General features: G+C 40.6%; 1 protein-coding gene across 1 annotated transcript in view; it reads left to right on the top strand.

Moving 5' to 3' along the window:
- USH2A (usherin) overlaps positions 1–26,539 on the top strand; it is a gene marked incomplete at both ends in the record, with an annotated part of 645,989 nt that overhangs the window by 228,470 nt on the left and 390,980 nt on the right. The window contains 5 exons of the mRNA XM_080923960.1: positions 6,049–6,179; positions 18,254–18,377; positions 19,621–19,722; positions 22,276–22,455; positions 23,730–23,860. Of these exons, the coding sequence (XP_080780086.1) occupies positions 6,049–6,179; positions 18,254–18,377; positions 19,621–19,722; positions 22,276–22,455; positions 23,730–23,860 (668 nt within the window). The remainder of the gene's footprint in view (positions 1–6,048; positions 6,180–18,253; positions 18,378–19,620; positions 19,723–22,275; positions 22,456–23,729; positions 23,861–26,539) is intronic.

Below are 26,539 nucleotides of genomic sequence, written 5' to 3'. Positions count from 1 at the left end.
TGGCAACAGACAAAAAGATCAAATCCTTTTTATAAAAAGAATACTTAAAAATCAACAATAAAAACAAAATCTTCTTTGTGAAGGTCCCATAGGCTCCTATATTTGAATGCTTAGTCATCAGGAAGTGGTGCTCCTTAGGAGGTGTGGCCTTGTTGGGGTGAATGTGACCTTACTGGAGGAAGTGTGTCACTGGGGGCGGGCTTTAAGGTCTCAGCAGCTCAAGATTTCCTCTGTGATGCTCTTCCTACTGCTTTGGATCCCGTTGTGTAACTTAGTCACCATGTCTGCCTGCATGCCACCATGTTCCCTCCTATGACAAAAATAAACTAAACCTCTGAACTGTAAGCCACCCCTAAGTAAATGTTTTCCTTTATAAGAGTTGCTGTGGTCATGATGTCTCTTCACAGCAACAGAACACTGACCAATATACCTTCAATCTCACAATATGGTGGAGCTTTATCCCATCAGGAGCCATTCTGCAAGACAAGCTTAAATTCAGAATTCATTCTAGAAATGCAAATTAAAAAGCAGAGTAAGATTCTATTACTTAATCCATCTGATCCTCATTGGTCTCTCCTGGAAATGCCAAGCCTGGATTTCTACTACCGCTCAAACTGCTGAGGCTGACAGTGGTTGTAAAACGGTGAAATATGACAAAGAAGCGAAGCAATTTGAAAAATCTCTTGTCATGAACTAAGAAATGAATTGGTGGTTACCTTTTAAGGGGTGACGATGTGGAGGGGATAATGAATAACGAAGGCAATGCCTCTGCCAGAGATGGAGAAGGAAAGGGCAGAGGGCAGGGATCACAATGGTTAGAGCAGTCACGGGGAGCAGGGTGTCTGAGGTAGTAAACTGCATGTCTCTGGAAAATAACAATTGCAATTGCATGAACCAAATAGACTGGAGAAAGAAAGCATATACAACAGAAAGTGAGAGACACCGCGTAGCCTATAGAGGAAGGCAAGGAGCCTGGGCCAGTAGGAGGAGGAGGTAGGGATGGAACTGGAATATTTTGTAAATAATACACACACACACACACACACACACACACACACACACACACACATATATAAGATGTGTACTGTGTGTGTCTTTGCACTATGTGAGTATAAATATGCATACATGTCAAGTATTAATATGCATGTATGTTGGTTGTGAGTGTAAATGCACTTTAGATGTGTACTGTGTATGTGTCTTTGCACTATATGAGTATGAATATGCATGTATGTTGAGTGTGAATATGCATGTATGTTGAGTATGAATATGCGTGTATGTTGAGTATAAATATGCATGTATGTTGTGTGTGAGTATAAATGCACTTGTATGTTGTGTAAGTGTGAATGTATGCATGTGCCATGTTATCGTGAATGTGTGTGCATGTGAATGATGGGGGTCACAAAATAAATGGAAACCAGCTGGGAGAGAGCTTGCCACAATCAAGGACAAAGGGCAGAGTTCGTTATAGCAGGTGATAACACACAGCATGTAACAGGTTTTTACATAGTATGCAGAAATGTCCATAGAGAGATTTTGAAACTAGGTAAAGAAATTAATATACAATTTCAAAAAAGTTCAATATTAACAGTTAATACGTTTGAATTTTTGACATCACCAATAATAAAAAAATTTAGACAGAAAGGATATCAATTTATTGTGTTCTGAAATAAGATGTTTTCAGAGTGTGGAGCCAACAGGCATTCAAAGCAAAAATTACATGTAACTTTATATCTCTGTAGCTACTGCCGGATTTAAACTTACAAAATGATTCAGCATTTGGGGTTGGTTATATTTTCTATTGTAGTATATAGAAACTCAGAAAAATTGTTTCCCCACAACAACCCTTGACATTCAATGTTCAAGTAGAAAAGCTGCATGCTTGGCTTCCACAAATCTCAGAAAATCTTGATTTCTAACTTCTCAAATCATAGATGTCTCTTTTGCCTGGCTTTGGATTTGTACAAACGGGTCCTTTCAGATAGTCTCTCCTTCTTGCTGACTATGGTTTTCACGATAGTATTAGCCAACATTTGTGGTTGGTGACATCATGGAGCCCTGAGAAGAACCTAGTGTCACATTCCTTTAGCAATGTCATTCTCAACTGCATTCTAAACACCTATTCTGGTGTCCTCAGATAAGTGAACTGTTATCCCTCCTTAGAGCTAGAACTCACACTCCATCCACCTGTTTGTGAATTTGACATTTGTCTAGTTTTATAAGACTGCTTTATTTATTTTCTTGTTTGTTATAATATATATATTTAATATACTATATATATATTTATATATATATATATATAGTTTAATATACTATATATATATATAGTATATTAAATCAAATATATCTGTGTATACATAATCACTGGGCATATTTGCTCACCCTTGTCCCACTAACCCAAAGCACTAGCCACTGAAATTCGGTTCCTTAAATTTAGTTTCCAAATGAATATGTAACCTTAGAGACAGCACGAGGACTCAGTTATTCCTCATCTCTAGATACTGATGTTGAAGCGTAGCTCATTTCTTCTCTGCCTAGCCTGGAAACAGTGCACATCCCCATTTTATGAAGTGCAAAGCTGCTGCTCACTTTGCTGCCTGTTTGAGTCAGTACTGTAGCTTCACTTGGTTGTCTACAGTTGAGCTATTGGGATGCTTCTTTGGCAGTGACCTACAAGTTTTCTTCCTCTTGGACCAGAGGTGGAAACACTTTTGTGAGGCAGAGGGCAGGGAGGGGAGGAGATGCTCTACAACACAGCTGCAATGAAACCCTCTGCCCTAGCAGGGGACTTCACATCTGCTCCATTACTTTAGCCAATGAAGGTCACATGGCAGAGCCTAAGTCAGCTCTTGGGAATCTGTAAATAAGTGGCTTCCATTGGGGAAAAGAGGATGTTAATTATCTTGAATAATGGTACATTTAACCATTCTATCTCATTGTAAATTCAATAATGTTTCCTTTATTTTACATATCCATCACACTGTTGTTATGGTTATATTTACATATATTTATTTGTGAGTTTAGTTCATTTAAATAATTGATTACACTAAGTAAGCATTTGGCTCAAATGCTAAGATTTGTCTATCTGCATAGTCATGGTAACCTAACTATCAAGAACATGCTTCAATAGAATTGTAAGTTTTCCATTCTCGCCTAAAGTCTAGGAGAAAGAAAATCATTTTCTATTTATCTTGGTAACATGGAGAAAAAAGATGTTAAGACTGAGAGAGATGTGGCTGACCATGTCAAATCAAGACACCCCTCCTTGACTTACATCTTTCCCTTCATGTGAGACACTTACCTCTCTATACAGACTTACATGTTTGTTGGAATAAAAGACATTTCTTTGTTCTAAAAGGTTTGTACATTTATTGTGTGGGAGGGAGACACTTGCATTTGGACATCCATTGAATGATGTGCAATAATTAAAATATTCCTAACTGCATCTAAACTATTTTTACTGAATATTTTATTTATTATTTTATTTATTTACATTTTAAATGTTATTCCCTTTCCCAGTTTCTCTTCTGCAAACCCCTTATCTCATTCATCCTTTCCCTGCATTTATGGGTGTGCTCCCCTACCCACCCACTCCTACCTCCCCACCTGGCATTTCCCTACACTGGGGCCAAGGCCTCCCCTCCCATTGATGCCCACCTGCCAAGGCCATCCTCTGCTACATATGTGGCTGGAGCCTTGGGTCTCTCCATACTCTTTGGTTGGTGATTTAATCCCTGGGAGCTCTGGAAAATCTGTTTGGTTGATATAGTTGTTCTGCCTGTGAGGGTGCAAACCCCTTCAGCTCCTTCAGGATTTTCTCTAACTCCTCTTCTGGGGACTCTATTCTCAGTCTTATGGTTGACTTCTACCAACCCCCCTCTGTATTTGTCAGGCTATGTCTCTCAGGAGACAGCTATATCTGGCTCCTGTCAGCATGCACCTCTTGGCATCTGCAATATTATCTGAATTTGGTGTCTGTATATGGGATGGATCCCCAGGTGGGGCACTCTCTGGATGGCCTTTCCTTTACTCTCTGCTCCACACTTTGTCTTTGTATTTCCTCCCTTGAGTATTTTGTTTGCCCTTCTAAGAACTGAATCCACACTTGGGTCTTTCTTCTTCCTGTGTTTCATATGGTCTGTGAATTGTATCTTGGATATCCTAAACTTTTGGGCTAATATCCACTAATCAGTGATCGAATAGCATGTGTGTTCTTTTGTGACTAGGTTACCTCACTGAGGATGATATTTTCTAGTTGTATCCATTTGCCTAAGAAAGTCATCTTTAATAGCTGAGTAGTACTCCATTGTGTAAATGTACCACATTTCCTGAATCCATTTAAATATTTCCATAATCATTGAGTATTTTTTCTTTCACCAAATTTCTCAAGCTATAGTCAAAAATAGTCTAATGAGGTTGAATGACTTTCTCTCCTTCCTTCCTTACCCTGGCTTCTATTTTCTCCTGTTACTTCCGAGAGCCATTCTGCCCATTCGTTGAGAGCAGTGCAGCCTTCCTTGCTGGAATTACAGCTCATTTTATTCAGTGCCCTTGAGCTATTTAGCTTGGAATTTTTGCCATAGTATTTGAAAGGAAAGAGGATCAGAAACAGCTGGTCAAGCTGAAGCTCTCCCCTCCCTTCTCCTCACCTAAAATCTCAGTATAGTTATGAAATACACCTATGCACAAAGTTAAAAAGTGGAATAGGAATGTGGACCAGATGCGATGACTGTGAACCAAAGCTCAGTTCCCTGCCAGCTTGTCACAGTCTGGAGTACATAGAGTAATATGAGAAGTATGCCTCAACTGAGGGGTTTGCCAGATACTGGCCAGTGGACATTATCAGGAGGTGGTAGACAAGATGGCTTGGATGGTTAATAGATGTCAGTTCACTGTGGGTGGCACCAATCCCTAGCCAGGTGGTCCTGGGCTATATAACAACACTCATCACTAATGACCCTAGGGGTAAGCCAGCAAGCGGCTAGCTCCATTATTTCTGCTCAAAACCCCTTTTCCTGCTTGAGTTTCTACCTTGACTTCCTAGGTGGTGGATTAAAACCTGTACATTCAAACAAATGCCCTCCTCTAAATTGCTTTTGGCCATGGTGTTTAGTGTTTGTCATAGCAACGGAATGAAGGTAGCCCCACCCCATGTAGGTCCTTTGGTTATTAGCCCAGCCTAAAGGGAGATTTTTCAAGTGTTTATAATCCTGCTCTATTGTGTATTACTGCTCGATTCAGAATCCATTCATTATTAATTATTGTGTTTTAGCTTCTGTTTGATTTTCAGGTACACTGTTGATCTCTTTATTCTGCTCTGCTAATTTTATATTTCCAGTGGGATGTACGGGAGCCAACTGTGACAGTTAGATGTCACTGCTAGTTTCAGCACCTGAAGTGAAATGTCCTCTGCACAGGAAGGTTTCTGCATATGTGTTGTGTAGGTGGGATCCCAAGACTGGAGCTGGGTCCTGGAAGTGCCTTTGAGAGGAATATTGCAGATCAGTTTCTGAGAAGAGAAACCTGGCTGTTGGGTGTGTAATCTGGAGAGTCTAAAGGCTACTCAATCACTTAGCTCCAACAAGGCAGCTCATCTATAGATCTTTATTTTAACATCTGTCATTAAATTTATTCTTTCATTTTCATAGTATTTGTAAAGGTCCCTTGGATGTTTTCTTTTTTAATTTTTTGTCAAAAACTCATTTATTTTTAGAACTCTCTGGTAATATTTTTCAAACTGATAAATTAGGTATCCCTTCGGGGTTTGACAGCATGACTTTTCAGGTGGACAATTTTTGGACACATTTAAACTTCATTTTGTGTTGATCTACAGGACTAAACATAACAGGTAACATAACTTCCAAGTTCTACTTAGCCTTTAACAGACATTATACTTAAACCCATTGACTAGGGCCATCCCAACACACTGCTGTATATAATTTCCTGACTGTATTCACTCCATCATAAATAATAATGAAAGTAAATGTACGTTTCTCGGAAAGAGTCAATGAAAGAGCAGCCTCAACTAACCAATGCCATTTGTATCTCTAGGTATCAAGGCCAGCTTCAGGACAAGGGTACCTGAAGGGCTGATCCTCCTGGCACTGTCCTCTGAGAAGCAGGAAGATTATTTCGCCCTTCAGTTAAAGGATGGCCGTCCACATTTTCTTTACAACCCTCAGGTAAATTACTAACCACGACAGTTGGAATTTCTGAGTCTATCAGATACATGCCAGGTTCTAAGGTAAACACACAAATGTTCATAGAAAATCATCATCTGAGACCCCCACCCCTGCCAGGGATTCCAGGAGTTATTATTATAACTGCTTTATCTATAGTACTTTCTCAGCCTACCTCACACCATGACCCTTCCTTACAGCTCCTCATGATGAGGTGACCCTCCCAACCATAAAATTATTTCATGGCTACAAATATCTGATAGATGACTCCAAAGGGTCATAACCCCACAGGGTGGGAACCACAGATCTGCATCCTACCAGGGAGAAAAATGACAATTACAGAAAAGGAAATGACTGACCACAGTTCAAATAGCAGAGCCCTCTTCCAACTGCATCTATTCTACGAAGCTATGTGCTTAAAATTAGTATGCTACTTTAGGAAGATTCAACATGTATAGCTTCAATGGTGTGTGCCTGGAATCCTGTCCTTCAAGGGGCTGGTGTTCAAGGACTACTCTAGGTAGGAGGCTAGCCTTGGTGCATGGTGATTTCCAAGCCAACCTGGGCTACAGGTTGAGACATTGAAACAAAAATAAACCAACAATTTATTTAAAATAAATCTAAACAGATTTGCTTTTCCTACAGAAAATAAATTATGACTTTGTTTCCCTTCAGGTCTATGTTCTTCTCCCATTTTTTTACCCTTAACTATTTTGCTTAAGTAGTTAACTAGTTAACTAGCAAATATTTAAGTGCTACTTAAGTACAGTTTGACTTTTATCTCTCAGATGGGGGAAGTTTTAAAGTTTAATATGGCCATAACCCTCAGAAACAACCTAGAAAGTATGTAGAAAGTGATTAATTTAAAATATTATGTGAAAATTTAGAAAGAGATGTTTGAGATCACAGGAGCATAAAATGGAAGCTTTGATCAGAGTGGTCAGTCTCCTCAGGAAGTTCTAGTAGTCATTAGACATTAGGCAGCAAGGAAGACCATTTGTTTGTGTCTTCGCTCTAAAACCAGCAACAGAAGTCATGAACAAGCTTTCTAAATAAACATTTTATGTGATTTTATCAAAATTCGCAGGGGCTTTCCCATGCTGTGTCCTGGACTAAGCTTTTAGGGAAGACCTCAGCCTCTTGCAACCTGGAAACCTGGTGACCTGGGGGCTGGAGGAGAATCAGAGCTCAGACACCCAGTGACTTTTCAGGAAGAACCAGGGTGTAACCATCCCGTGACATTTTGGGAAGAATCCAGGCTTGGACACCCAGTGACTTAAGGGATGAGTGGTAACCAACTCCTTTTGGATCAAGTATGTCTGAAGACCCTGCCAGGTTCATCTTGCAGTGTGTAGGGAGGGACACTTTCCTGCTTAGCAAAACTGAGAACAGAGTGGAAGATATCCCAGTAAAGGTTGCTTCATGCTGTCTTCCAAATGGCTTTATAGGTCCTGAGCATAAGAATTAGGTAACTTTTGCAACAAGGACCACTGGCTACCCCACCCCTGCTAAAACTGCAGCTCCTTATTGGATGCTGATAGACAGAGAGAGACTATGCAGATAAATAGCATCACCAGCAAAAGCAATTTCTGAGAGACAGAGAAGCTGCAGCTGCCAGGGGAGGCAAGGCAGATGGTAACTATAGACAGAAATCAGCACACTAAAGTTGGTTCAATTACAGAACTGAAAACATTATTTTTTTTCCTTTGAACAATTTAAGGAGATTAATTAGAGAAGAGATATTTTTAAAGATATTGGTAAAACATAAAGTTGGAGAAAGTTCTGGAACAAGAAGAAAAGAAAGAATAGGGTAAAAATAACATAACATTTTTAAATGTCTGTGTTGATAAAGGGTCTCTTATATTTATTGAAAAACCCAGGCAAATCCCAGTCAGGATTTAGCATGTGATCCCTGTGCTGGGCACACACTTTTTCTACCCAGAGTTCTGCATGTCTGAACCCAATCATGGACACATCGATGAGGTGTGTCCCATTACATCCCATTTATCAGGTGAGAATACTGAGCCACAAGTATATCTCTCCCACCTAATTACTAAATTACACGGCAGATTCTAAAACCATGCAGCCTGAGTCTAAAGCCAGGGAGCCACTCCTGTAACTTGAGGAGAGTCTGAGGCAGAATTACCAGTGTTTAAAGTCAGGGGAGGTTTTGTGGGACTCTGCCTCTCAAAGAAAAAGATGAAACAAACATCAAGCTGTCTCCAGGATGGTTTAGCATTCCTTTGGTGCTTCTTTGCATCAGTGAACAAAGATGCTTCAGAAACTTAGGACAAATGATGAGCTTGGTGCTGTATGGAAAGGGGGTGTTGATAAAGCCTATGAACTGAGGTGGAAAGCATCTAAAATACCCCCAAAGAGAAGCCAGGATAAAGGATAAAGTTCACCGCATTATCTTAGCCCCGAATGTCCACATAAGTAGTGATGGGCAGAGACCATCTTGGATATGGAAAAGCATTAAAGCAAGGGAGAAATGAAGACCAAAGTAGAGCAAGAAGAAATCAACACATAAAATTAGCTGTAGGAAACTAGTGGACTGAATGGGAAGATTTTCAATGTGCCAGCTTAGCATAGGAGGTGGTTAGGAACTTCATCATCCTTATGCCCCCTTTTCCATAAGATAAAGAGTGATCGTTAAATAAAATTTTTCAGAAATACACAGATAAATATGCTGGACAAAGAAATCCAATCAATGCTAAATTATAAAAGAAATCAGAGGAATCAGAGGAAAGAGGTGGAAGCCAGCAGCAGATGCAGGAAGAATATGAGCAAGGAGTGGAAGCCTGGCTCTGCTCTGCACTTTCTTATCTGGGGATAGCTGAGAAGCCAGATGGATCAAGGCTTTGGCCATTTCAGCACTTACCCCAGAGGCTGAATCAGGAGCAGAGAGGCTTTCTTTAGGGATGACAGTTCATCCTTGAAGGCACCACTTCAGTCAAATGTCATTGCCATTCTAAGTTAGACCATGGGATAAAAGTGGTGTTGAGTGAAGTTTTTGTTTGTGTTTTTCTGTACAACTTGGTTAAGATCTTACAGGGCAAGGACTCCCAGCCTGCCTACAGAGAGCTTAACACCCAGAGGAGACACAGGAGCGCTCTCCATCCTAATCCCACAAGTGATCCCACATTCTCTCTTCACTGACTATCTGTGGAGAGACTGTCAGGAACTCTTGGGGTGCAGGTATTGCAGTACTGCTTGGGTTTGTACCCTTCAAGCCTCCATCTGCACCCAGAGCTAGAGCCAGCCTATCACTATTGGAACTCACAGCTTGCCCAGAGAGGTGAACACCCAGACCGATCTCCCTCCTGAGCCCATGGCCTACAAACACACAGGAAAGACAAGATCCATTTAGAGGCAACAAGATCAACTAATGTCAAAGATAAGAAGATGGTAAGAGGCAAGCTCAAGAATCTAAGCAACAAAAACCAAGACAACCTGGCAACATCAGAACCCAGCTCTCCTACCACAGCAAGAGAAACCAAGATATTCCATGACAAGGCCAAATTTATACAATATCTGTCCATAAATCCAGTCCTACAATGGATAGTAAGTGGAAAACTCCAATACAAGGAAGAAAACTATACCCTAAGCTAAGCAAGAAAATAATCCTCTTGCAAGAAAGCCAAAAGAAAAGAAAAGCCTGAGTACCTCCAAAAAGAAACTGGTAAGAGCATACACTAACAGCTTGACAGCATACCTGAAAGCTCTAGAACAAAAGAAGCAGATACAAACAAGAGGAGTAGACAGCAGGAAATAAACTCAGAGCTGAAATCAACCAAGTAGAAACAAAAAGAACTATACAAAGAATCAACAAACACAGGAGCTGGTTCTTTGAGAAAATCAACAAGATTCATAAACCCTTAGACTAGCTAGAGGGCAAAGAGAGAGTATCCAAATTAACAAAATCAGAAATGAAAGGGGAGGCATAACAACAGAAACTGAGGAAATTCAAGAAGTCATAAGATCCTACCACAAAAGACTATACTCAACCAAACTGGAAAATATAGAGGAAATGGACAATTTCCTAGACAGATATCAGGTACCAAAGTTAAATCAGAATTAGATAAACCATCTAAACAGTCCCATAACACCTAAAGAAATAGAAGCAGATATCAAAGGCCTCCCAACCAAAAAAAGTGCAAGACCAGATGGGTTTAGTGCAGAACTATATCAGACCTTCACAGAAGACCTAATGCCAATACTCCCCAAACTATTCTACAAAATAGAAATAGAGGAAATACCACCTAACTTATTCTCCAAAGCCACAATTACGCTTATACCTAAACCACACAAAGACCCTACAAAGAAGAATTCTGGACCAATTTTCCTCATGAACATCAATGCAAAAATAATCAATAAAATTTTTGCAAACAGAATCTAAGAACACATCAAAATGATCATACACCAAGATCATGTAGGCTTCATCCCAGAGATGCAGGGATGGTTCAATATATGGAAATCCATCAATGTAATCCACTATATAAACAAACTCAAAAAAAAAAAAAAAAAAAAACACATGATCATCTCATTAAATGCTGAGAAAGTATTTGACAAAATTTAATACCCCTTCATGTTAAAAGTCTTAGAAAGATCAGAAATTCAAGGCCCATACTTAAACATAATAAAAGCAATATACAGCAAACCAGTAGCCAACATCAAACTAAATGGGAAGAATCTTGAAGCAATCCCACTAAAACTAGTGACTAGACAAGGCTGCCCCACTCTCTCTCTCTACCTAGTCAATGTAGTACTGGAAGTTCTTGCCAGAGCACTCAGAGAGCAAAAGGAAGTCAAAGGAATACAAATTGGAAAGGAAAAAGTCAAAATTTTACTATTTGCTGATAATATAATAGTACACTTAACTTACCCCAAAAATGCCACTAGAGAACTCCTGCAGCTGATAAACAACTTCAGCAAAGTGTCAGGATATAAAATTAACTCAAATGAATCAGTATTCTTCCTCTACTCAAAGGATAAACAGAATGAGGAAAAAAATTAGGGAATCGACACCATTCACAATAGTAACAAAGAATATAAAATATCTTGGTGTAACCCTAATGAAGCAAGTAAAAGATCTGGATAACAAATACTCTGAATAAGGAAATTGAAAAAAATCTCAGAAGGTGGAAAGATCTCCCATGTTCATGGGTTTAAAGGATCAACATTGTAAAAATGCCCATCTTGCCAAAATTAATCTATAGATTCAATGCAATCCCCATCAAAATTCCAACTGAATTCTTCACAGAGTTAGAAAGAGCAATTTGCATATTTATCTGGAATAACAAAAAACCTAAGATATCTAAATCTATTTTCAACAATAAAAGAACTTCTTGGGAAAACACCATCCCTGACCTCAAGCTGTATTATCAATCATGTTAAAAATAATTGTATGGTATTGATACAGAGACAGGCAGGTAGATCAGTGGAACAGAATGGAAGACCCAGAAATGAACCCACACACTATGGTCACTTAGTTTTTGACAAAAGAGCTAAAAAAACATTTAGTGGAAAAAGGACTTCATCTTCAACAAATGGTGCTGGTTTAACTGGCAGTCAGAATGCATACGAAAGCAAATCTATTTATTCTTATCTCCTTGTACAAAGCTCGAATCCAAGTGGATCAAAGACCTCTATATAAAACCAGGTACGCTGAAATTAATAGAAGAGAATGTAGGAAAGAGCATAGAACACATAGGCACAAGGGAAATTTTCCTGAACAGAACACCAATGGCTTATGCTCTAAGATCATGAATTGACAAATGGAACCTTATGAAATTGCAAAGCTTCTGTAAAGGAAAGGATACTGTCAAGAGGACAAAACGGAAACCAACAGATTGGGGAAAATTCTTTACCAATTCTCCATCTGATAGAGAGCTAATATCTAATATATACAGAGAGCTAAAGAAGTTACACTCCAGAGAATCAAATAATCCTATCAAAAAATTGGGTACAGAACAAAACAAAGAATTCTCAACTGAGGAATACCCAATGGCTGAGAGGCACCTAAAGAAATGCTCAACATCCCTAGTTATCAGGGAAATGCAAATAAAAACAACCCTGAGATTCACCTCACACCAGTCATAATAGCAAGATAAAAAACTCAGGTGACAGTGGATACTGGCAAGGATGTAGAGAAAGAGGAACACTCCTCCACTGTTGAGATTGCTGGCTGGTGCAACCACTCTGAAAATCAGTCTAGTGGTTCCTCAGAAAATTGGATATAGTACTACATGAGAACCCAGCTATAGCACTCTTGGGCATATACCCAAAAGATGCTCCAACATATAACAAGGATGCATACTCCATCATGTTCTTAGCAGCCTTATTTATAATAGCCAGAAGCTGGAAAGAACCCAGTTGTCCTTCAACAAAGGAATGGATACAGAAAATGTGGTACATTTACACAGTGCAGTATTACTCAGCTATTAGAAACAATAACTTTATGGAAATTCTACGCAAATGGATGGAACTAGCAGCTGTCATCCTGAGTGAGGTAACCAAGTCACAAAAGAACACACATGGTATGTAATCACTGATAAGCCGATACTAGCCCAAAAGCTTGGAATACCTAAGAAATAATCCACAAATCTTATGAAGCTCAAAAAGAAGGAAGGCCAGAATGTGGATGCCTTAGTTTTTCTTAGAAGGGAGAAGAAAATACTCACGGGAGGAAATACAGGGACAAATAGAGGAGCAGAAATTGAAAAAAGATCACCCAGAGACTGTCTCATCTGGGGGTCTACCCCATATGCAGCCATCAAACCCAGGAACTATTTATGATGCCAAGAAGTGCTTACTAGCAGGAGCCTGATATGTATGCCTCCTCAGAATCTCTGCCAGTGTCATATAGATACAATTGAGGATGCTTGCAGTTAATCATCAGACTGAACATGGAGATCCCAATAAGGGAGCTGGAGAAAGAACTGAAGGAGCAGAAAGGGTTTGCAACCCCATGGGGAAAAAAAAAGAACATTATCAACCAGACAAACCCTCCAGAACTCCTAGAGACTAAAACACCAGCCAATGAGTGCACATGGTGAGAGACCCATGGCTCCAGTTGCACATGTAGAAGAGGATAGCATTGTCTGGCATCAGTGAGTGAAGAGGCCTTTGGTCCAATGAATGCATATTCTCCCAGTGTAGGGGAATGCCAGGGAGCAGAGGTGGGCGGGAGGGGTGGAAAAGGGAGCATCTTCATGGAAGGAAGTGGAGGGGGAAAGAGGATGGGAGTTAGGGGAAAGGAGATTACTAACATTTGAAACGTAATATGGAGATTATCCAATAAAAAAATAAAAAAATAAGATCTTACAGGGCAAAGAGGATGGTTCAGTGAGTTAAAGTACTTGCTCACAAATTTAAGGCCTGAGCTTGAATCCCCAGCATGTACATAAACAGCTAGTGTGTCGGGAGCCACTGGGGAGACAGGTGATTCCTAGATGTGCTCTGGCTATCCAGCCTAGCAGAATCTCTGCACAGGTTCAGTGAGAGACTCAGTCTCAGAACAGAAGACAGGGAAATTGAGGAGGATGGTACTGCACTTTGTCCTTTGGCCTCTATACATGCACCTTCATACACGTGTGTATACTCACATAAGCACATGAATGCAGCACACAAGTGCACATGCACACACACACAATTCAGGAAATAAAGAACTTGAATCAGGCTCTGGGATTAGGCTCTGTGACACAAACATAAAAAATTGACCACACACAGTCCCAGGAACTACAAATGGCCTTCCCAGACTCGGAGTTTTATAATAAATGCATGCATGGACACACCCACATCCTTAAGCATATGAGGCAAAGCATTCAGAGAATGAAAATGACTCCAGATCTGAATGTCAACACCCCATCTCTTTTGATGTGAGTCCTGCTCTCTTTCGAAAATCTAGGGGCCTTGAAAACTGCAGGGGATGAAGGGACCAATCCATGTCACTCATCACGCAACCATACAACTGTCATGATCCTGGTGGTGCTGCCAGGAAGCTCTCTGGATTCCCATCAGATAGGCAGGCTGGTTCAAGTCACAGTGGCAGAGAGCACTTCCTGTCCCTTCTGCTCTCTTGATCTCTTATCCCAGATGACGCTGCTGGGGTCTTCCCTGCTCTTTTGCCCCAGAACCATACAGCTTCACCCTAAGTGTCTACTGAGTTGGAAGATACTAGCCAAATACTAAGAAAACCAAAAGCCATGCTAGTAAAAGTAGAAGCCAGTGGAGACAGGAGCGTATGCTGGGTAAGCACATCCCTGTCTAGAATAATAATCGGTCCGCACGAGGCAAGAGCTGTCTGTTTCCAGCACGTTGACAATTCACTTACCTTTGAAAGAGTAAGCTATTGGTTGAGCAGGCTTGCCTCGGGTGTATTTGAGGAGATGTAATCAGATATATTATACTAAGTGCTCCTTGGCCAGGAGGCAATCCATAGGGCAGTGAGCACCAGCCAGCAGGAGGGCTTCCTTTACCCACCTCTAAGAATTCATAGCTAATGCAGGTTAACTGGACATGTCTGCCAACTGCATAATGAAGACTGTGCTTATTTTTAGACAGGTCCCGAAACTTCCAAATAGAGAAAAATCTGAACAGTCTCTATTCGTTTGCTCTCACTTTCGGATAAGAAACTGAAGACAGATTCCTAAGTGAAGTGAGAGATAGCTCACATTTAAAGAAGTGCTTGTCTTTGATATGTGCACCTGATAGTGACATCATAATTACGTGTGTCTTAAGTACTTCAAGCATCACTTTAAGGCATTTTTTTTCTCCTTTTCTCTGTAAATTAAGACAAGGTTGCCTAGAGAACTGCATTGTTCCCACCACAATGGTAATTATGTGCTTAATGTGTTCTTTTCTTACTGGACTGTCACTACTTCATCCCCACCCAGTCCTTAGGAAATGTAGATGGAGGCTAAACACCTCTGACAGGTTATCTGCTAAAATGTTGGAGCGTTGTGACTAAAACTGTGTCATAGTTGAATCAGATCATCTGTTCCTGAGATGAAGTTTCTGACTTTTAATGATCCTGTGGTGACATTTTGGTACTTGGCGATTTCTACCTTTTTCACTAGATGCATTAACGTGTCCAAAAAAAGCTGTAGTGAGGACTTTAACTGATTCTTCCTGAATTTATTCACAGGAATTTAATTTTAAATTTGGAAGAGGACATTTTCCAGGAATTTTAAAGTCACTGTCTATGATGCAGTTTCAAAATAACTTCATGTTCTCTCGAATGTTTCAAGTTTTAAAATGCCTTTCTTAATAACTCTGGAAGCTGAATTGCTTCAATAGCTGTAAATCTTCCACAGAGGGAGGCCATGGCTTCTCTTCTGTGTATCCAGTATGTTCCTTTGGATAAATATTTAGGGAGAAGAGATTCTTAGTGGTGGTTAAAACTGGAAATGTGTCTCTCAGGAACGGAATGCTGGGAGTAATTGTTAATAGATAAAAGTGAGGGAAGGGAGAGAGGGTTCACCAGTTAAGAATACACACTGCTCTTACAGAGGACCCAAGTGCTAGCTGCAGCACCAGCATCTGGTAGCTCACAACCACCTGTAACTCCAGTTCCAGGGAGGCCTGCTGACCTCTGACCTCTGCATGCAGCTGCTTCTCTCTCTCTCTCTCTCTCTCTCTCTCTCTCTCTCTCTCTCTCTCTCTCTCTCTCTCACACACACACACACACACACACTTTAAAATAATAAAAACAGAGCTTAAAAAGACCAAAATGAGAAATGAATTGCAACTCTAATGTCTATAGTGTCACTGAGTCTCTAAAAGCTACAATGTTGGAATCCTTTGTTTGGCTACTTCAATTCTGAGGACACTTGATGAGGTGATGTTTTACTACCCAGCTTTAACCTAATTTGTCTCTTCTGTGTTCTGTACCCAGCGGCATTCACAGAAAATACACAGAGCATCATATCTTCACACACAAGGAACCTTTGAAAACAAAACTTGAAAATGATTCTGATCAGACTGTAATTGCTATGCCTGAGATTTTTCATGCATAATCCAGATCCAATTGAAAAATTACTATGATGGGAAGATTGTTGTCTTCATCAAGGAATGCTATGCCAAGTTCCTCTAAGACTTGAAGCAAGTTTGGTGCTCTGTGCTGTAGAATAACTCAGTGGATCTGTAACCGATCACTATGATTTCTGATGGCAAGAACTCTCCCTTGCTTCTGAGTATTGCCAAACAAAATGTGCAGAGCCTCTGCCTAAGACACCTGATCTTTAAAATGCAGAACCGTTTGTAACAATTTTAACGCTAACTAAGTACACTTTGATGAGACAGCGTTTAATAAAATGCTCATTAATTTCATCATTAGCAAGGGTATGCTCAGAAGTAAGCCAGTTTCTTATGTCACACCCAATTAGCATCCCATGCTAGTAATCCCATTAGTATTGTTGAATTCACTAATGGAAAAACTAATGGGCATACTACCAGGGCACATTAATTGGGCACGACACCAGTTCTGGTTTTAATTATTAAACTACGATAATGAAATGTGTGTTTGTAAAATATTAAAATGTTGAAATAGAGTCAAGGAAAATAAAAGAATAGGTAGAAAAAAACCTAGAAAGAAAAAGAGTGTAGGATTAGAGATAACTTCAGAAATGGTCATGTGCCTCGCTGCCCAGGCTGTCTGCATAGGTTGGGGTACTGTCCGTGTAAGAAGGAGCTACTTCTACCAGTGGAGAACTGAAAGCTTTTTGTTGCTGTTGTTGTTAGCTTTGTAGTTTTTTTTAAATATTAGTAACATAAGTTTCTTGATATCATGTCTGTGGCCAAGTATATGTGAGGCTTAACAAGGGTTAACTACATGTATAGAACGGGAAAATATGTTTAGGAAAATATAAATGAACATAGTGTAAGAAACTGTAAATAATACCTTGTGCTCGGCCATGTAAATCTGCTACATGGGGGGATTACTGGCTTTTTCTCTCAGGAAAAACAACTGACTAAAACTGTTAGCATTTGATGGAACATTCTAGGTATTTAAAAAATTATTGGTATCTTATAAGTATCGGTGTTTGGCTGCATGAGTCTGCACACAGTGTGCGTGCAGTAACTGAAGAGGCCGGAAGAGAGTGCAGAATCCCGCAGAACTGGAGCTACTAATGGTTGTCAGTTACCATGTAGATGCTGAAAACCAAACAAACCCGGGTCCTCTGCAAGAGCAGCTGGAGCTCTTAGCCCAAGCTCTTCGGCCCTGACTCAAGATTATTTTTTTCAAAACGTGTGTCATTTAAAGCAATCTTGCTTGTAGTGTCTTGCAATGACTTTGTATTTGATTAAATTTATCCTCCTTAGGTTTGGAGGGATTTGCATTCTTTGTCAGGATAGGAAGTGCTGGCTAACCTGGATGGAGTTTCTTATATGGACTCTGATTTGCATATGGCTCTCTGTGCTAGTCCCTTTGCTCTCTCTTTTCTGCTTCCCTGTCCTTGCCTACTTTATTCCTCTTTCCTCCTGGTATATGCCATTCACTGCCGTCCTTCTCAGGAACTCATTTCCCACCGTGTTATTAAGACCACACCAGAACTATGCATGTTAGAATTTTAGACTACAAAGTATTGAACACCAGCCTCAACTCCACACCTAAGTTCAATAAATGCTCACTTTAACGTGGGTCACCTCGCATCCCCTCTCTCAGTGCACGTTACAAAATTATTCATGGAGAGAAGCAAAATTTCCTGATGCTTGATTATCCTTAGAATAAATTTTCCCAGCTTATTTCAGTTTTAAATCTCTTCTTCCTTGTTACAATTTCCCATGAACAATAAAATATGGGCATAGGTATCCAAACTACAGGTGCTTTTGGAAGAGAATCTGGTCTGAAGCCTTCTGTTCATATTTGGTCACTGGGGTTTTCGGACGTACGCCACGGGATGGTCATGGGCAATTAGTAGATGCCAACTGTGTGTCAATTATCTGGAAGAGTGGCTACTTTGTGTTGGGATCATAATGCTGAAATCTGTGAACTAGTTTAAAACATATATGTAGCATTGCTGATATCTGAATGTGAGCACTCATTCATTTATTTATTCATTCATTCTCTTAAGGGATCACTAGTGGAAGTTACCACTGATGATCATAGTCAACAATACAGTGACGGACAATGGCATGAAATCATAGCAATCAAACATCAGGCTTTTGGCCAGATCACTCTTGATGGGCAGCACACAGGTAAGGGCTGTGTGAGCGTGCTTGTGTGTATGTGTGTTTGTGTGTGTGCATATGTGCATCTTTGTGTATACATGTGTGAATTTCACATAGGTTTCTTTATGCAGTTCCACACTAGTCCCCATGATCTCTGTCTCTTTGTTGGTTCTTGTCCAGGTAAGACTCCAGTAAAGCAGAGATGGAAATAAAGCCATCGCCAGCTGTTCTGTATTTTCTGTATTCTTCAAACCACACAGGGGCTCTTGATTGCCTGATCAACTTTCCCCTTTGCCTCCAGAAGGCAAGCAAGGAAAGCAAGATCTATGCACAAAGATGTGAAAAACACAAGGCTCAGACATGTAACTAATTATTCCTAGTTCCTGCAGTGGGTAGGCAGGTCATTGCCCACATACCCAGAGTTTTTATTTGACTATCCTTTTTTTTTTTTTTCCCAGCAGCCTCTGTCTTCCATTTTCATCCAGTGACACAGGTTTTCATGGATTCCTTTAGGCTATAACTAATTTTAATGAGCTCCTACTATATTCTACTATTGTTCTAGGTGCTCAGATAGCAAAGAGTAAACAGAGCTTTGTCGTGGCTGGGGTTTAAATTGGAGAGGAGGCAGGAGATAATAAATAAAGGTATAAAGTTGTAACAAGTTATGAGACTATAGAAGCAGGATAGGTAGGTGTTATCTGTGTTGGTAAGTCTTTAACCCAATGGGCACTTCCATCTAATTTACCCTTGAAGACTGCTGAGGAGCATTCTGGGAACAGACTCTTAGAGCCACTAACTAGCCCAGATCCTAGAGACTCATAGCAGATTGGAATGGGGCCGTTGTCAAGAAAGGTTTGTGCATTGGGAGGACTGTTAAATTTAATGCAGGACTGTCGGGTAAGGACTTTCTTATAATATTTGAACAAGGAAATGAGGGACCAAGAAAGGAACCATGAAAATATCTAGAAAGAAATGTGTATGTTTTGGGTCAAAACAAAACAGTGGACACCAGGCCTGGATGAAGTAAATGGTGGGGCAACAGGCCCTAGGGATATCAGAACACTTTATGTTACATGTTGGGGTCTGACAAGGAGGTCAGCAGCCAGGGAGGGGTTGCTGATGAGATGCAGGCCTACAGCATCTGCCTATCTGGGAGCTAATGGACAAGCAGGTGAAGAAGAAGCAGGAGAGCTGGGTACCAAAAATCTGTGATGACTTTCACTCTGAAGATTCCCCATGGAAGCTATAATTCTCTTCTCCTCCCCCACAGGCTCCTCGACTTCTCTGAATGGAAGCCCCATGATGGGAGGCTACACCAGACTGTTTGTGGGTGGGCTGCCTCAAGGTCATGACATCCTCCAGAAGAGGCTTGGTGAGTTTCACAGGAAACATATTATCCTAGTGTTGTTTCAGTTGCCATGAAATAAACAAACACCCCAGCAGCACAACTGTAAGGAAGTAAGGATGTTTTTAGCAGTTCCATGGTATAGTGTACCTCTTCAGAGAAGCCATGGCAGGAACTTAAAACAGTTGGTTACATCTACAGTCAAGAGCAGAGCAGAGAGAGAGAGAGAGAGAAGAGAGAGAGAGAGAGAGAGAGAGAGAGAGAGAGAGAGAGAGAGAGAGAGAGAGAGAGAGGGAGATAGAGAGAGAGAGAGAGAGTCCATACCTGCTTACTACTCACCTCACCTTCTCCATGCTTACACTACCAAGGAATCAAATCTAGGGAATGGTACTGCCCACCATGGCACATGGCTTATGTCTTCCCACATCAAGCATCAATGACCTTAAACAAGGGTGTCCCTCTACAGATGTGCACAAAGGGTAGTCTGCTCTAGTTAATCACTCATTAAGACTCTTATCAGTTGGTTATAGATTGTATCAAGTGTACAATTAATACCAACCAGCATAATGTTGTACTCAAAACTTCAAATACAATTTATTTATAGTACTTAAAAGTATAAAGGGGTATTATTTACATTATATATAATCATATTAATAATTATAATAATAATATACTATTAATGTAAAAATTATATTAACATTATATTTATATTGGTATATCAATATATCATATAATATATTAATATTATATATATCTCAAGCCCTTATTGTTCTCAGAGCAACTTCAATAGTTCTACTTACCTTGTCAATATCAAGTTCTTGCCATTCAAAAGCTTATTAGGCTTTTGCCAAAATAACTTATATTAATTAAGAGCCATATAATTTTAGAATGTGTGTAGAGATTTTTTTCTAAGACTTTTAATACAATGGGAATAGCACACGAATGGGAAATTTGACTCCCAGAACTCTGAGAAACATTCCAAGTGTATTATGTGACAGTCACAAAAGAGGCTACAGATGGATGATCCTAACCCAATTCCCAAATTCTATAATTAGCATATTGGGACTGGAGAGATGGATGAGTGAATAAGAATATTGTTTGTTCTTTTAGAGGATCTGGATTATGTTCTCAGTACCCACATGGTGGCTCACAATCTGGCATACTCTTCCAGCCTCTGTCTGCACTGTGACCACTTGACGTGCAAGCACACAGATACAGATAGATAGATAGATAGATAGATAGATAGATAGATAGTGTTCTGTGATAAAATACAATGACAAAAGGCAACTTGGGAAGGAAGGGCTTTACTTCAGGTTACAGTTGTAAACTGTCATAAAGGGAAGTCAGGGCAGGAACTCCAGGCACAAGCTGAAGCAGAAGCCATGGTAAAACACTGCGTGTTGACTTGTTCTTTACAGCTTGTTCAATTCAGTTTCTTTTACATTTCAGGACAATCTGGCTAGGGGTGGCACTACCCACAATGAGCTAGAACTTCTACATCATCCATTAATCAAGAGTATACCACACAAGCTTGCCTATGGACCAATCTCATCAAGGCACCTTCTCAACTGAGATTCCTCCTCTCAGATGACTATAACCTGTGTCAAGTTAACAGACACACACACACACACACACACACACACACACACACACACAAATAGAAACAAACTTTATAAGACCCTGACAACAATCACCTCCAGATGCTTCCTAATGACTTTAGGGTTTTTTCCACATCTTACCAGGACTCACAGGGCACCTCAGGGGTTTCTCTCAAAAGGCTTCCATGGAGCATTCCAGATATCACGGAAAAGCTGGAACCCTGGGATATGTGGTCACCCATGTGTGTGGGTGGGTCGTTATATGAGTTTTGGGTGGGAGGTATTCATTGTTCATGTGTGTGGGTGTGTATGCTCCTCTGAACATGGGCATGTGTCCATGGATGTCAGAGGTCTACGTCTGATGTTTCCAATGACTTTCTGCCCTTTATTTGTGAGAGATAGAATCTCTCACAAAGACCAACGTTCTAAGCTTTGTCAGGGCTGACTGTCCAGTGAGCTTCAGGGACCATCCTATATCTCCCCTCAGCTCCTGAGAATTGGGGTTGTCAACACGGTGCTGGGGGCAGGGGGGATTCTGGACCTTTAAAGTGGGCATTAGAGATTCAAACTCCGGTCCCCAGGCTATTGGCAGCACTTTACCAACTGGGCTCTCTCCCAGCCCTAAACCTCACCTTTGAAAGTTCTAAGCACTTATTTTAGAGGCTTATGAAGACAATTTCTGGGTTAATTCAAGAGGCAGTAGTCTTGCTAACAGCAACACATCAAATTTTTGTTGTTTTTTTTTCCCCCATAATTCTGTTTCTGCAGATTCGTTGAGAATAAGCCAGAGCCCATAAAAAAAAAAAAAAAAATCGCAACCATTCACTGTAGCTACTAGGGCTGCATAAATTGTAATATCCGGGAACTAGGGGTACCGATGCTTGTAGGTTTCTTCTTTTTGAATGTCAGGTAAAATGGATTGCTGAACAATAGTCTGCACCACTGAATCATGTGTGTTCTTTAATGCCTTTCATTTTGGCAGAGATAGTCCGAAGAGGCTTTGTGGGCTGCCTAAAGGATGTGTTCATCATGAAGGGTTCCAGCCCCTCTGGGACGTGGCTACCTTTGGATTGGCAGAGCTCTGAGGAGCAGGTCAATGTACATCACAGCTGGGAGGGGTGCCCCACCAACCTAGAGGAAGGAGTTCAGTTCCTGGGAGCAGGTGAGGTGTGGCCGGTGACGCGACTTGTATTAATCATCTTTCAGTCACAATCACAAGGTACCCAGGGAAGTTGACTTAAGAGGATGAAAGGTGAACTTAGGCTCTCAGTTTTCCAGGTTTCAGTGGCTTCTGATGTGTTCCTGTGAGGAACACATCCTGGTGGGAACACGGGACCATGTAAAACCACTCCTTGCTGGTGAACAGAAGAGAAGTCACATTCTGCTTTTCATATCTCCTTGTTGATCCTCAAGGTCTCCCACTGATCCCGCTTTTGAAAGATTTGAGGACATTCAAGGGCCACACGATAGCAGGGCATATATGGTCTCTTTGTGGTCTCATTTAAACTCCTCCCCACAGTTTACTTGAATGAGTTTATATTGCAGAACTGTGTACTCTGAATTATACATTATTTTCTAGGTATGAATATAAAATATAGCTGTTAAGATTCATGGTACATACTTATGAGTGACATCTCTGGAGGGCTCCAGAGTTCTTGTGTCACAGTTTCCATGGATGAATCAGATAACAGATGTCAGCATACAAGTTACTGTTGGAGAAATGGTACCAAGGAGATTTTTTTTTTAATGCTAAGATGACTCAACATCTCCATTCCTCTTATATATAATTGAAGGATACCTGTCTTTAAAGCTCAGCAGGGGCTTAAAAAGACCTCTGACGGACCCTGGTGAATAGGGCCATCCCTGCCACCACTGCAGAAGCTGAGGAAAACTGTGAGGTAGTGACCTTCCTTCTCACCTGCCTCTGCCTTCTCACCCCACCCCCACGGCATGGCCCTGGAAAGGAACAGTATGGCTTGGCAGATTGAGACTATTCCTCACTGAACACCAAAGTCAACCTCCTGTCTCTAAGTTGATGGGTTATTAAGTGGCTTAAACTGCGTGTAGTAACATAACCATGGTGATATAGTTTGTTTTTCCATTAAAGGTGGCATTCTGGGCTTGTCTTAGTTCCTTGAGGGCTAGCATCATACAAGATATGTGCGTGCATGCATGCATGTGTGAGTGCGTGTGTGTCTGTGTTTGTGTGTGTGTGTGTGTGTGTGTGTGTGTGTGTGTGTGTGTGTGTGAGTATAATTTGTTTCATCTTCAAAGGTATATGACATCCATCTTGCAACCCCCATAGACAGCAGGATGGATGTCATGGACTGATCTGTCTTTTGCGGGATTTTAAAACAAGCCCCACCTTTCTCAGACACTCGCCCCACTCCTACACTGCCTGCAGTATGCTGATGTGTGCACACTCTTGTATTAAAGGGTTCCTGGAGCTTCGTTCAGATGTGTTTCATGCTGCAAAGGACTTTGAGATTTCCCTGAAGTTTCAAACAGATCAACTAAATGGATTACTTCTTTTCACTCACAATACAGAAGGGCCGGATTTTCTTGCTGTAAGTTAATAAATTGAATTAAGCTTATATTAAAATATCAGGCACAATTTTGAAAGAGATAAATGGTGTGTTTGTAGCAAGCACAATGGTTTTCCTTCCCCAAACTTAGTTTTATTTTCTTATTTTTCCTTAAGGAGTCTATTTTTACAGGCCTGTGAAATGACTTACAGAGTTAAGATACTTTTTTTTTCAACTGACAATTAGTACTATAAATGTTGTAAATTGAACAGAACAGAACAGATGTTAAAAAATTAAGGGAATCCAATTTCATTTCTTGATACATGAAAAATGCCTCCTCATTATCTTTTGATATAGTTTCAAAATGTACTTTATATGTTTCACTCAGTGTCAGATAAAACTCTATACGATGAATGTTAATGAGCAATGCGCTCTGTCTGAGAACTCAATTATCATTCTTTGCATCTTTGTTTCTAAAACTCTAACCAGAACCAGCATGAAATCATAATTTTATATTTCTTATTGTTAGACCTTTTATGGTTTGAATGATAAACATATATGAATATTACAATTTTAAGATTTATGAAAATATACTTTTAGGAATTTCTATTTAGCCACAATATTCTAGGTTATTCACATTTCCCATTGAGGTGTTCCATTTTCAGGGCTATATAATATACCTCTCACCAACAATACACTGTTTATTTTCATGTATTTGCTGTAGTTAATAAGATTAATATGAACAGTTTATAAGTTCCCTAAGTGCAGTAAGAAATCATGACAGTTTTTTATTTACCACTAATCATTCAATCAAATGCTATCATCAAAACTGAGTGAAGCACTGGAGAGATGGCCTAGCAGTTATAAATATTTATGTTTATATCTTGCCTCTTCCAGAAACATCTCTCTTGGTGTGTTCTTCCTGTGCTGAGCTCAGTCTCCTCTATGGCGTGAGTCCCTCCTGTCCTCCAGCCCCTTCCCCTGATGTTTGTGTGGTGATGGTGGCCAGCCCTCTCCCATCTGCCATGGTGAAAGTATGACAGATGTCTGCATTGTGTGTCACCCTGAGCAAAGACCTGACAGAATTAAAAGGCAATTTATTTTTGGCTCACTCCATAGTCCTGGGCATTTCCTGAGAACATCATGATGGCAGAAACACTCTAGAAGCTTCTATTCCATGAAGCACAAAGCAAGGGGAGGGGTTGGGGAAACACTTGGGACAGGAAGCAGGTGCCCCTCAGAAACACAGTCCCAGTGAGCCACATTCTCCAATCAGCCTGTGGACCCCACCACCACCATCTCAAAATAATCTAGTCTGATCTTTTTTAAAATTTATTTTTATGTATGTGTACGAGTGTTTTTGCCCACACATATGTCTGTGCTCCACATGACCTCGGAGACAAGAGGAGGTCAACAAATCCCTAGGAACTAATTTAAACAGTGGTTGTGAGCCACCATGTGGGTGCAGGGAATGAATCTCAGGTTCTCACAAGAGCAGCAGGGACTCTTATCTTCTGAGCCACCTCTCTGCCATGCTCCGATCTTAACCCAGTGGTTAAACTATGGGAGATATCCGAGCACTGATCGGCCCTGGATTTGCATTTACCTACACAGGCAGGGATATCTGCTGATCCTCCAGGTAAAACAATACAATCAAACTGACGGACACATAGCCTTGATTTTTTTTTTCACACACTCTTCAGTGTATGATCTACCGTAGATATACACCTGCTTTTAAATGGGGGAGTTTATTAAGTACACAGCAAGTAAAAACAAAAGAATGTATAGCAAGTAGCAGAAAGACAGACAGATAATACAACACCATCAAATCATGTTCTCAAAACCCTCAGCAGAATTCATCTGGGGAAGGAAGCCCCATTAGGTCCATCAGCTAGTTTCATTGGGGCCTGCACAGAGCAGGTTATCTGTCTACTGGGGCTTGACTTCCAAATGAAGGAACAAACAAACAGTAGAAAGATGAACTGATCTGGTTCTCAAGTTAGTGCTGAGGCTAGCCAGGAGAAACCAAGTAGGGAAACTGAGGCAGTCTAATGGAGTTCCCAATTCAACTTTCCCTGCATGGATGAGCTTCCCACACTTAACCTCAGGCCCCTCGTTTCCATGGTAGGCATCTTTCTATTATGAGACATGCAATACTAATGTCTACCTGGAACAATTTACCTTCTGTTCTGAAAGATACTGATTTCACTCCTGGCCTACTTTGCTTTTTTTCCCTCCTTGTCACAGTGGGGCAAGCTACCCTGTCCCCAGACAAGGGGATACCGACAACACTTTGAGACAAACACATTTAAATCAGAAACGGGGTAGGGAAGAACAGCCCTGCTTCCTGAACCAGCATCTCAGCATCTCAAGCAACACATGACATTCACCAGCACAGGTGCCTTGAAGGGACCCAGCACGCTCAGTACCGGTCACCATGTTCTCATGAGGTACTTTAGGAAACCCTTCTCAGAGACTTCCTGACCATCACTGTTAAGTGTGCTTATTGTAATGCCTTTGGATGACGTATCACTAATCCGGTATTCCAGTTTCCATTGGATGCTTCCTGTGACCAAAAAGGAACTTCTGATATAAACTATGAGTCAATACAAAGCAGTTTTTGGTGTCAGACTCATACTTTTTCCATCTCACCCCCAAATTGTCTAAAATCTACCTCTGCACAGTGAGCAAGGCTCTCAGAGTCTCCCACTCCCCTGCCTC

Source organism: Micromys minutus (genome assembly GCF_963924665.1).
Source record: "Micromys minutus genome assembly, chromosome: 1".
Taxonomy (NCBI): domain Eukaryota; kingdom Metazoa; phylum Chordata; class Mammalia; order Rodentia; family Muridae; genus Micromys; species Micromys minutus.
This window is presented reverse-complemented; position numbering and strand designations above follow the sequence as displayed.